General features: G+C 48.9%; 1 protein-coding gene across 4 annotated transcripts in view; it reads left to right on the top strand.

The window, feature by feature from the left end:
- The first annotated feature begins 2,642 nt into the window (after positions 1–2,642).
- Positions 2,643–12,262, top strand: part of TFB1M (transcription factor B1, mitochondrial) — a 398,859-nt gene continuing 389,239 nt past the window's right edge. Inside the window, exons 1-2 of one of the 4 annotated variants that reach the window (XM_063917706.1) lie at positions 2,643–3,044; positions 3,402–3,498. In XM_063917706.1, the coding sequence (XP_063773776.1) occupies positions 3,496–3,498 (3 nt within the window). In that variant the 5' untranslated portion in view covers positions 2,643–3,044; positions 3,402–3,495. Of the gene's footprint in view, positions 3,045–3,171; positions 3,499–12,262 lie in introns of those variants that run through there. The other 3 variants (XM_063917709.1, XM_063917708.1, XM_063917705.1) reach the window with 3 other exon arrangements.

Here is a 12,262-nt window from a genome sequence, read left to right on the forward strand (position 1 = left end):
GCCATATATGCCCCCTCAGTGCCCCCTGTGCCATACATGCCCCCTCAGTGCCATATATGCCCCCTCAGTGCCCCCTGTGCCATACATGCCCCCTCAGTGCCATATATGCCCCCTTAGTGCCCCCTATGCCATACATGCCCCCTCAGTGCCATATATGCCCCCTGTGCCATACATGCCCCCTCAGTGCCATATATGCCCCCTCAGTGTCCCCTGTGCCATACATGCCCCCTCAGTGCCATATATGCCCCCTCAGTGTCCCTCCCCCTCGCTGCTGTGAAGGAGGGACAAGGAGGGCACAGCGCGCGCCTCTCTCATGTCCCTCCTGCATCTCCGTCTCTCTGGTCTAATAAAGGAAGTGCCGGTTCATGAGCCAATCAGAGCTCACGAACGGCACTTCCTTTATTAGACCAGACGGACGGAGACGCAGGATGGACACTGGAGAGGCGCGCGCGGCGCGCTGTGCCCTCCGTGTCCCGTTACAGCAGGGAGGGAAAGGAGACAGCAGATTGACATGCAGACGCTCGTCCGCATGTCAATCTGCTCTAAATCAGTGGCGGCGCCCCCGCAGCCCTCGCGGTGGCTTGGGGTCGAGGGGCTGCGCCACTGTATATTTATATATAGAGGTGTATATACGGTATATATATGTGCGTAGATATATATATATATATATATATATATATACACACACACACACAGACACACTAGTTTTACGGACCCATCATATACTGGGTCACCTCAGTCCCCACCCCCGTGCATGGCTCCACCCAATTCTGGAAACACCCCCATGAAAATCCTGCGTTTGCCACTGAGCAGAGCCTATCATTTAAGTAGGTCTGCTTCTCTCCCCTCAGTCCCACGATGCAGGGAGCCTGTTGCCAGCAGTGCTCCCTGAAAATAAAAAACCTAACAAAAGTCTTTTTCAGAGAAACTCAGGAGAGCTCCCCTGTAATGCACCCAGTCTCCTCTGGGCACAGGATCTAACTGAGGTCTGGAGGAGGGGCATAGAGGGAGGAACCAGTGCACACCCATCTAAAGTTCTTTATAGTGCCCATGTCTCCGTCTATACCCCCATGGTCCTTATGGAGTCCACAGCATCCTCTAGGACGTAAGAGAAAAAAAAAAATCCCCCTCCCTATTAAGCCAGTCAGAGGCGGAACTACCGGCAGTGCAAGCAGTGCGTTGCACTGGGGCCCGCCTCTGTTCAGGGGCCCAAGCATGTAATGAGTCAAACTGACTCATTACATGCCGCTGTGCGCTGCGGGCAACCGCTGCCCGCAGCCGCCCGGAGAGAGAGGAGAGGAGCGGCGCGCACTGCAGCGGTACGGGGTAAGGTGGAGGACGGAGGTGAAGGAGGGATCCGCAGCAGCGCTTTGTTACTGGTGGAGGCGCTGCTGCTGCTGCTCCTTTGCTTCACTTTAGGCTGTCTCTGAGAACAGCCTATAGTGAAGCAAAGGGGCAGCAGCAGCAGCACCTCCACCAATAACACAGCGCTGCTGCGGCTCCCTCCTCCACCTCCCTCCTCCTTCTTCTCTACTGCCCGGGAAGCTGCACAAGGAGCCTGAGCCAACAGAGAGGGTAAGTATAATTTTTTCTTTCTTTCTTTCTTTCTTTCTTTCTTTCTTTCTTTCTTTCTGTCTGTCTCTTTCTTTTTTTATTTGTTGGGACTGCCTGCCGCAATGTGTAAAAAGGGGGAATCAGCCTGCCGCAATGTGTAAAAAGGGGGGACTGCCTGCCGCTATGTATAAAAATGGCGAATCTGCCTGCCGCTATGTATAAAAATGGGGAATCTGCCTGCCGCAATGTGTAAAATGGGGGAATCTGCCTGCCGCAATGTAAAAATGGGGAATCTGCCTGCCACAATGTGTAAAAAGGGGGAATCAGCCTGCCGCAATGTGTAAAAATGGGGAATCTGCCTGCCGCTATGTATAAAAATGGGGAATCTGCCTGCCGCTATGTGTAAAAAGGTAGAATCTGCCTGCCGTAATGTGTAAAAAGGGCACGCTGTCTGCCGTTATGTGTAAAAAGTGTATGCTGTCTGCCGTAATGTGTAAAATGGGGATGCTGTCTGCCGTTATGTGTAAAAAGTGTATGCTGTCTGCCGTAATGTGTAAAAAGTGCACGCTGTCTGCCGCTATGTGTAACGAGGGCACGCTGTCTGCCATTATGTGTAAAAAGTGTATGCTGTCTGCCGTAATGTGTAAAAAGGGGATGCTGTCTGCCGCTATGTGTAACGAGGGCACGCTGTCTGCCATTATGTGTAAAAAGTGTATGCTGTCTGCCATAATGTGTAAAATGGGGACGCTGTCTGCCGTAATGTGTAAAAAGTGCGCGCTGCCTGCCGCTATGTGTAACGAGGGCACGCTGTCTGCCGTTATGTGTAAATAGTGCACGCTGTCTGCCGTTATGTGTAAAAAGGGGAATCTGTTCGCTGTAAGGTGTAAAAGGGTCTCTACCTGGTGTAGTGGTGCTACTGTGCGGCGTAATTTGAAGAATGGAGACTACTGTGCACCGTTTTATGAATTGGTATTATTTTGTGGACACACCCCTTCCCCACGAAGCCACGCCACTATGTATTTTTGCGGGTGGACTTGGATGGGGAGGGGGCAAAGCATTTTGTCGCACCTGGGCCCACCGCTTGCTTGTTCCGCCACTGAAGCCAGTGTTTTAAATAAATGAGCTGCAGCACCAGCAGCTATCTCCGTTCTCCCCCCTTCCTCCCTCTGCCCGAGTGTAGTATCAGCGGGGTAGGTAGGAGGCTGTCAGCCCTGCACAGCGTTTCCCTGTGTGACAGCAGCGCACAGACAGCGCCAGTGTGCTGGGCTGACAGCCTCCTAACAGTGCGGGAGCAGCAGCAGCTTCGTGCGGGAGCTGGCAGGGATTTCTCCCTCCCCACTGACAGCCCGTCGCGGACACGCACTCCGTACGGAGACGCGCTTTCAATTCACAGCTCCCCAGCGGCGTTCCGGAAACGGGTCCGGTCCGGATTTCACCGAATCCCTGTCTAAACTGCATGCAGGATTTAGTCTCTGCATTACTTTGCTACGGTGTGACTTTCATTCATGTTCTCTGCACATTACACATGGAACAGTATTAATGTTATACATGCAATAGTATTCATATTCCTAAACCAGGTGTGCAGCTTCGAAGTTACTAACACAGAGCAGTCCGATATACGATAAAAGAAAATTTTCATGCATTTTTATTATTACAATTATAAATACAAAGCTTTAGTTTATATATTTTGTGATCCCTTGTACTTCTTAAACTAATCTAAACCTACCACTGTTCACGTCTCACATGCTGCTGCAGCAAACGGACTGAGCTAAAAAAAAAATTCTTCAAATCTTTATTGACAACCAGACAAACTTCACAGAACTCACTTCCTGTTTCTCACTAACTAGTCTTCACGTGGAGAAGAAAGCAGATTCCGTCTGCTAGAGGTGACAGATAAAGAATCAACCGAGGTGACAGATCTAGCGCTTCAGAAGACAGCTGATGGTAAGTGACCTCTTCACTTGGCAATAGCTATTGTGTGCTTGCTCCGCTACCGCTTCGCTCGGCACAGGTTACCGTTCCAATCGTAGTCGATGTGGATCATCAAGTATGGAAAAATCCCAAAAAGGTTTTTTATTTTGAAAAACTCTTGTTGACCTTTTGGCCATGTCGACCTAACAACCGTATTCTTTTTTTTCGGCCAGCTTCTTATACACTTCTTATTCGAGCTCCTGCTTCTTATTCAGATCATTCAGTTTTGCTATGGTTAATGAGTCTTGGGCAACAAATTTGACAACTGATATCAACAGAGGAGGGTCCCTTGCATATGATCCACATGTACTTTTCATTGCTCAACGCTGGTTTGGGCATGAAATACGCTGCCAAAGTGGCACATACACCATAAATTACCATTTTGAATAAGTACAGTAGCTGTAGTTTTGCAAGGGTTAACAAGTCTTGGGCAACAAATTTGACTCTTGAAATCAACAGAGGGTGGTCATTTGCATATGACCCGCTTGTATTTTTACGTAAACAGAAACGAGATTGATTCCGCACTGATATATAGTAAATCTAGGGTTAATACATATGAATCAACATCTGATAAGATACCAAGGTATAAATTCCTATGGTCCCTCTGTTGGTGGTGCACCAGGAAGTCAGTAATTACTTACTGTATACTGGTGTAGAGAAAAAAGAAAGAAGACTTCTTTTCTCTTACGTCCTAGAAGATGCTGGGGACTCCAAAAGGACCATGGGTTATAGACGGGATCCGCAGGAGCTTGGGCACACTGAAAAGACTTTAACTGGGTGTGAACTGGCTCCTCCCTCTATGCCCCTCCTCCAGACCTCAGTTAGACTTTGTGCCCAGGAGCGACTGGACACTCACTAGGGGAGCTCTCCTGAGTTTCTCTAGAAAAGACTTTTGTTAGGTTTTTATTTTCAGGGAGACCTGCTGGCTACAGGCTCCCTGCAACGAGGGACTAAGGGGAGAGAAGTCAGACCTACTTCTACTTAGTTTAAGGGCTCTGCTTCTTAGGCTACTGGACACCATTAGCTCCAGAGGGTTCGATCACTTGCTTAGCCTAGCTGCTTGTTCCCGGAGCCGCGCCGTCACCCCCCTCACAGAAGCCAGAAGAAAGAAGCCGGGTGAGTATGCAGAAGGCAGAAGACTTCAGTGACGGTAGAAGACTTCAGTAACGAGGTACAGCGCAGCGCTTCATGCTCCTACACGCTTCACCAAGGGCACTTACAGGGTGCAGGGCGCTGGGGGAGGCGCCCTGGGCAGCAGTTACTGAGGTCTGGGATACCGGCAGAAGGCTTTTCGGTGCCACCGTCTTTCAAACCCCCGCCGGCATTTTCAGTTTTTAAATTTAGCGGGCTGAAGCGCGCCGGGAAGGGGTGGAGCTTAGCCGTGCGGCTCACCAGCGCCATTTTCCCTCATACACGCGGCTGCATGAGACGCTGGCCCGGGACCTCCAAAAGCTCCACTACAAGTAACGGGGAGCTAATCGGGGGTTGGGGGGGGGCACAGTGTTATAGTGCATATTTATTGTTTTTGAAGCAGCGCTTTCTACATATATTATTTGGTGTGATATATGGGCGCTGGGGTGTGAGCTGGCATACTCCCTCCGTGTTCCTCTATCCAGGCTTCCTTGTGGGCTTGTCCCCTAGCTGAGGCATTGTGTGTCGGTGTGTCGATACTCGGTGTCGGCATGTCTGAGGCTGAATGTTATTCCCCGGAGGAGGTTGCTGGGGGAGCAGATGCGGGTCTGGAATTGGCTCTGTCGGCGCAGCCGACACCTAATTTACTCTCATTGTTAAGTACACTTAATACAAATGTGGCTTCTTTGTCAAAGAGGTTAGATAAATCAGAGTCGCAGACACAGGTGTGGAGGAAATCCATGGAGGATGCTTTGTCTCAGGTGCAGACCTATCGGGGTCGCAAAAGCGGCCGTTTACCCAAGTGGTAGATACTGATACCGACACAGATTCTGATTCCGAGGTCGATTTCACTGAGGCTGCTGTATATCAATGATTAGTTAAGAGTATTCAGTAGATGATTGTGGCTATAAAAGATGTTTTACGCATTTCTGATGAACCTGCGGTGCAGGAAACAAGGATTTGTTTGTTCAAAGGGAAAAAAACCTGAGGTGAAGTTTCCCCCCTCTCATGAAATGAATACTCTTTGTGAAAAGGCTTGGGAGTCGCCGGACAAGAGGTGGCAGCTTCCCAAGAGAATTTACATGGCGTATCCTTTCCCCTCTGATGACAGGGAAAAATGGGAGGCGTCTCCGAATGTTGACAAAGCTCTATCTCGTTTGTCTAAGAAGGTCGCGCTTCCGTCTGCAGACACGGCAGCTCTCAAGGATCCGGCGGATTGCAAGCTGGAGACGTCTCTGAAGTCCATTTTCGCTAATACGGGTGCATTGCTCAGACCTGCGGTGGCGTCGGTATGGGTGAGTAGTGCTATTGCTAAATGGGCTGAGAATTTAGCTTCTGATATGGATACCCTTGATAAAGATAATGTTCTTTTGACTCTTGGTTATATCAAGGACACTGCAGATTACCTGAAGGATGCGGCGAGGGATGTTGGTCTCTTGGGATCAAGAGCCAATGCCATGGCGATCTCGGCCAGGAGGGCGCTGTGGATCCATCAATGGAATGCTGATGCCGACTCCAAGAGAGCTATGGAAGCTCTACCCTTCAAAGGTAATGTCTTGTTTGGGCACGGCTTGGCTGACCTGGTCTCTACCGCGACTGCGGGTAAGTCGTCTTTTCTTCCCTATGTTCCCACACAACAGAAAAACGCACCACATCAGCAGATGCAGTCCTTTCGTCCAAATAAATACAGGCGTGGAAAAGGTTCATCCTTCCTCACTTCAAAAGGTAGAGGAAGGGGAAGGAAGTCGCCTGCAGTGTCAGGCGCCCAGGACCAAAAGTCCTCTCCTGCCTCTACCAAGTCCACCGCATGACGCTGGGGCTTCCCTGGGAGAGTCCGGACCGGTGGGGGGCCGTCTGCGGAGCTTCAGTCAGGTCTGGATAAAATCAGGCCTGGATCCTTGGGTCCTAGAGATTGTATCTCAGGGTTTTTCATTTCGGCCTTACCAGTGTCTCTTCCGGACAGGGAGGTGGTGCTGGCAGCAATACAAAAGTTGTGTCAACAGAGGGTCATTGTTCCCGTTCCCCCGTCCCAACGAGGGGAGGGGTTCTACTCTATTATTATTATTATTATTATTATTATTATTATTATTATTATTATTATTATTACATTTTATTTATAGGGCGCCACAAGTGTTTCGCAGCGCCGTACAAAGGACAGTACAGGGAGACAAAACTTAGCATAACAGTAAATAAATAACAAAAATGGAGTGCAGGTAACAAAGAGCACCACAATTCTCAAAACATAATACAGCTTAGATGTAAGTAGCGAAGAAGTAATCATTGTACTACTTGGGGCTGGCGGCCATAGATAGAGAGGGGCCATTTACCAGCAGGAGAAAAAGCAGGTAAAGATGGTCGCTAAGTGAAATGTGTCAAGAAGAGGGCTTAGACAAGAGGAATGAGGGCCCTGCTCTGAAGAGCTAACAATCTAGTGGGGAGGGACAACAGACAGATGACATGAGGTGCAAGCAAGCAGGTAGAAGCCTGATGGTGGTATGCGAGCAAAGCAGAGATGTCCAAGGCATGGGGCAGGGGGATGGAGGAGCAGCCTAAGGACTAGGTTATGCATTGGAGGGGTACGCTTTGATAAATAGGTGGGTTTTCAGTGCCCGTTTGAAGCTTTGCAAGGTTGGGGAGAGTCTAATGGAGCTGGGGAGCGCATTCCACTGAAGGGGTGCAGCACGGGCAAAATCCTGAACTCGTGCATGGGAAGCAGTGACCAAGGCAGAGGAGAGGCGACGGTCATCAGCCGACCGTAGTGGGCGGGAGGGTGTATGAAGGGAGAGGAGGTTGGAGATGTAGGGAGCAGTGGAATTAGAGATGGCCTTGTATGTGAGGGTGAGGAGTTTGAAGAGGATTCTGTAGGGGAATGGGAGCCAGTGTAGATTTTGTCGAAGGGGAGTGGCAGAAGTGGAGCAGCGGGAGAGGAAGATGAGCCTAGCTGCGGAGTTGAGGACAGATTGGAGGGGAGCGATGTGGGAGCAAGTGAGGCCAGTGAGGAGCACATTGCAGTAGTCGAGATGCGAGATGACCAGTGAGTGGATGATAAGTTTAGTTGCACTCTGGGAGAGGAATGGCCTGATGCGAGCAATGTTGCGTAGCTGGAACCGACAAGATTGCGCCAGAGCTTGGATGTAGGGTGCAAAGGAGAGGGAGGAGTCAAGAGTGACGCCCAGGCAGCGGAGTTGGGAAATGGGGGAGATGATAGTGTTGTCAACAGTGATAGAGCCTCTTTGTTGTACCGAAACTGGACAGTTCGATTCTGAACCTAAAATCCCTCAATCCATACTTGAAAGTTTTCAAGTTCAAGATGTAATCTCTTCGAGCTGTGATTTCCAGCCTAGAAGTGGGGGATTTTATGGCGTCAGTCGACATAAAGGATGCCTACTTACACGTCTCGATATATCCTCCGCATCAAGCCTTCCTCAGGTTTGCGATACAGGATTCTCATTACCAATTTCAGACGTTGCCGTTTGGGCTTTTCACGGCCCCGAGGATTTTCACCAAGGTCATGGCAAATATGATGGCTCTCCTTCGCAAGCAAGGGGATACCATTATCCCGTACTTGGACGATCTCCTGATAAAGGCGAGGTCCAAGGAACGGTTGCTGAGAAGTGTGAGTTTGTCACTGTCGGTTCTGCGACAGCACGGTTGGGTGCTAAATTTGCCAAAATCTCAGTTGATTCCGACCACTCGGCTGCCTTTTCTGGGCATGATTCTGGACACGGAGTTATGGAGAGTGTTTCTTCCGGAAGAAAAAGCTCTGGAACTGCAGACGATTGTCAGGGAACTTCTGAGACCGACAAGTGTGTCGATTCATCACTGTACTCGGGTTCTGGGGAAAATGGTTGCGGCGTACGAAGCCATTCCATTTGGCAGGTTTCATGCCCCGGTGTTTCAGTGGGACCTGCTGGGCCAGGATTTCTCTCCTGTGGTGGCTACAAAGTTTTCACCTCCTAGGAGGGCGCCGGTTCGGTATCCAGGACTGGGTACTACTGACAACAGATGCAAGTCTCCGAGGCTGGGGCGCAGTCACCCAAGGAAGAAATTTCCAGGGGAAATGGTCGCTCCAGGAAGCTTGTCTCCACATAAATGTGCTCGAGTTAAGATCCATTCACAACGGCCTGCTACAAGCAAGAACCCTACTTCAGGGTCGTTCTGTCCTCGTACAGTCGGATAACATCACAGCGATGGCGCATATAAACCGTCAAGGCGGAACAAGGAGCAGGGCGGTTATGGCGGAGGCCACAAGAATCCTTCGCTGGGCAGAACAACACGTGAGCGCCCTGTCAGCAGTCTTCCTTTTGAGAGTGGACAACTGGGAAGCAGATTTCCTCAGCAGACACGATCACCATCCGGGAGAGTGGGCTCTTCACCGAGAGGTATTTGCAGAGGTGACGAAGCGTTGGGGAATTCCGCTGATCGACATAATGGCGTCTCGCCTCAACAAGAAGCTTTCGAGGTATTGTTCCAGGTCAAGGGACCCCCAAGCCAGTGCAGTGGACGCCCTGGTGACTCCGTGGGTGTTCCAGTCGGTGTATGTGTTCCCTCCACTTCCTCTCATTCCAAAGGTACTGGGAATCATTCGACGAGCAAGGGTTCAGGCGATTCTCGTCGTTCCAGATTGGCCAAGAAGGGCCTGGTATCCGGATCTTCAGGAATTACTTGTGGAAGATCCTTGGCCGCTTCCTCTAAGAGAGGACCTGTTATTGCAGGGACCATGCGTGTTTCCAGACTCACCGCGGCTGCGTTTGACGGCATGGAAGTTGAGCGCCAAATCTTAGCTCGAAAAGGTATTACCGGGGAGGTCATTCCCACTCTCCTTAAGGCTAGGAATGAGGTTACGGCGAAACATTATCACCGTATTTGGAGAAAGTATGTTTCGTGGTGTGAGACTAACACGGCTCCTGCGGAAGAATTCCACTTAGGTCGGTTTCTCCATTTTTTGCAGGCAGGCGTCGATGCAGGCCTGAAATTAGGCTCCATCAAAGTGCAGATTTCGGCTTTATCTATTTTCTTTCAAAAAGAATTGGCTGTCCTCCCAGAGGTTTAGACTTTTGTGAAAGGAGTGATGCATATCCATCCTTCGTTTGTGTCCCCTGTGGCACCATGGGATCTTGAAGTGGCTTGCAGTTTCTTATGTCGTCCTGGTTTGAACCTTTGCGTAAGGTTGAGTTAAAGTTTCTCACTTGGAAGGTAGTCATGCTGTTGGCTCTGGCGTCTGCCAGGCGAGTGTCAGAGTTGGCGGCCTTCTCTCATAAGAGTCCGTACTTGATTTTCCATTCGGATAGAGCGGAATTAAGGACTCGTCAGCAGTTTCTGCTGAAGGTGGTTTCTTCGTTTCACATTAACCAACCTATTGTAGTACCCGTGGCTACGGATGCTGTGGCAGTTCCAAAGTCTCTGGATGTTGTGAGAGCTTTAAAAATTACGTCGCCAGAACGGCTGTTGCCAGGAAGACAGAGGCACTGTTTATCCTGTATGCTTCCAACAAGATTGGTCATCCTGCTTCGAAACAGACTATTGCACGCTGGATTTGTAGTTCGATTCAGCAAGCTCATTCTTCAGCTGGCCTACCGGTGCCGAAGTCAGTAAAGGTCCACTCTACCAGGAAAGTGGGCTTATCTTGGGCGGCTGCCCGAGGGGTCTCGGCACTTCAGCTTTGCCGAGCAGCTACCTGGTCGGGTTCAAACACTTTTTTGCTAAGTTTTACAAGTTTGACACCCTAGCTGAGGAGGACCTCATGTTTGCTCAATCGGTGCTGCAGAGTCGTCCGCACTCTCCCGCCTGGTCTGGAGCTTTGGTATAGACCCCATGGTCCATTTGGAGTCCCCAGCATCCTCTAGGACGTAAGAGAAAATAGGATTTTGGTACCTACCGGTAAATCCTTTTCTCCTAGTCCGTAGAGGGTACTGGGCGCCCATCCCAGTGCGGACTTTTACTTGCAGTGTATTCTTGCGGGTTAAATTAGTTTATACACGGGTTGTGTATTTATTGGTTTCAGCTTGTTGCTGTTGTTAATTCATACTGTTATCTGGTTTACTGTTACTCCGGTTGTACGGTATGTTTGTGGTGTGGGCTGGTATGTTGTAGCCCTTACTTTAAACAAAAATCCTTTCCTCAAAATGTCCGTCTCTCCTGGGCACAGTTCCTATAACTGAGGTCTGGAGGAGGGGCATAGATGGAGGAGCCAGTTCACACCCAGTTAAAGTCTTTTCAGTGTGCCCAAGCTCCTGCGGATCCCGTCTATACCCCATGGTCCTTTTGGAGTCCCCAGCATCCTGTACGGACTAGGAGAAAAGGATTTACTGGTAGGTACCAAAATCCTATTTTTTGTCGCACTCTTTGAAAGTCAATAATAGAGTAATGTGTTATGTTTTAATATGTATAATCTAACTTTTACTTCTTTATTAAAATAAATTCTCCTAAACATACAGGGTGCATAAAAAACTGACAAGGTGGTTGGCGCAGGACATAATTGTTGGACAGTATATCACCTACAATAGGGTACTATCCAGCGGAAGGTCAAAATTGAACCTTTGACCCTCCAAAACCGACACGTGGTGGCACTGGGCAATATTGATTGTTCCTGTGTATATCATAAATCTAAGTGCAGATTGATGTATGCTTAGCACCTAGGTCGAATCTGATAATAGAATAGAATCTCAGAAGTGAATCTGCTTTCAACGTTAGACTAGAGTTGAGTATGTACCTACTGTACCGAATATTCCCTGGTGGTCTCCTACCAGGTCCTAGTTCAGCCCTACACTGAATTACTTCCAAGCTCAAACGGGATTGGGCTTGTACAGTATGGTATGATAGTAGGTACCTCGCACACTCCTCCAGAATCGTTGATGAGAGTTCAGAAAAATGAAGAAAAATATATAGATATAGAAAAGGATTGTGATAGATGGATCTGCTTTTGGCGTTAGACAGTGTCGGAGTCTTGCCCACCAGTTGGAGTACTGCCTGGGAAAGTTTCACTGAATCGCCAATGAGAGTCCAGAAAATGAAATAGTGTTTCAGTATGATTAAATCAGTGCACAGATAAATATGGTGGTAGAGAGATATATGATATGCAGAGTTTGCCCCAACATTCTCTACTTGTTAAATTTGAAGGCAGCTACAACCAATAACAGAGGAGTATGATTTGAAGAATTTTCACCAAGGGAAAACATACATAAATGCTGAGATGATATAACGTTGACTATAGGAAGCTGATTATATATATTCGACCCAGTGTCGCAAAACGCGACCATCAAAACATTCACACGAATGTTGGAACATCTGCAGGACGATCCTCCTCCGCATGTGTATAGAAATATGTCCAAGGAAGAACATGGCGCCCTCCAAGATTTGAGCGCCAGACAGGACATCATCATCAGGGGCGCTGATAAAGGGGGTGCCATCGTTATATTAGACACTGATGATTACATAGCGGAATGTGATCGATTGCTTGCAGACAGTCAAACATACGTCCAATTGGATGGTGATCCCACTGTACAGTTTAAGACAGAATTAGATCAGATGTTAGTGCAGGCTAAAGAGGAGGGCGTGATTTCTCACGATATTTATATCAAATTGTTGAGTCCACACCCTGTCGTCC

Source organism: Pseudophryne corroboree, chromosome 4 (assembly GCF_028390025.1).
Source record: "Pseudophryne corroboree isolate aPseCor3 chromosome 4, aPseCor3.hap2, whole genome shotgun sequence".
NCBI lineage: Eukaryota > Metazoa > Chordata > Amphibia > Anura > Myobatrachidae > Pseudophryne > Pseudophryne corroboree.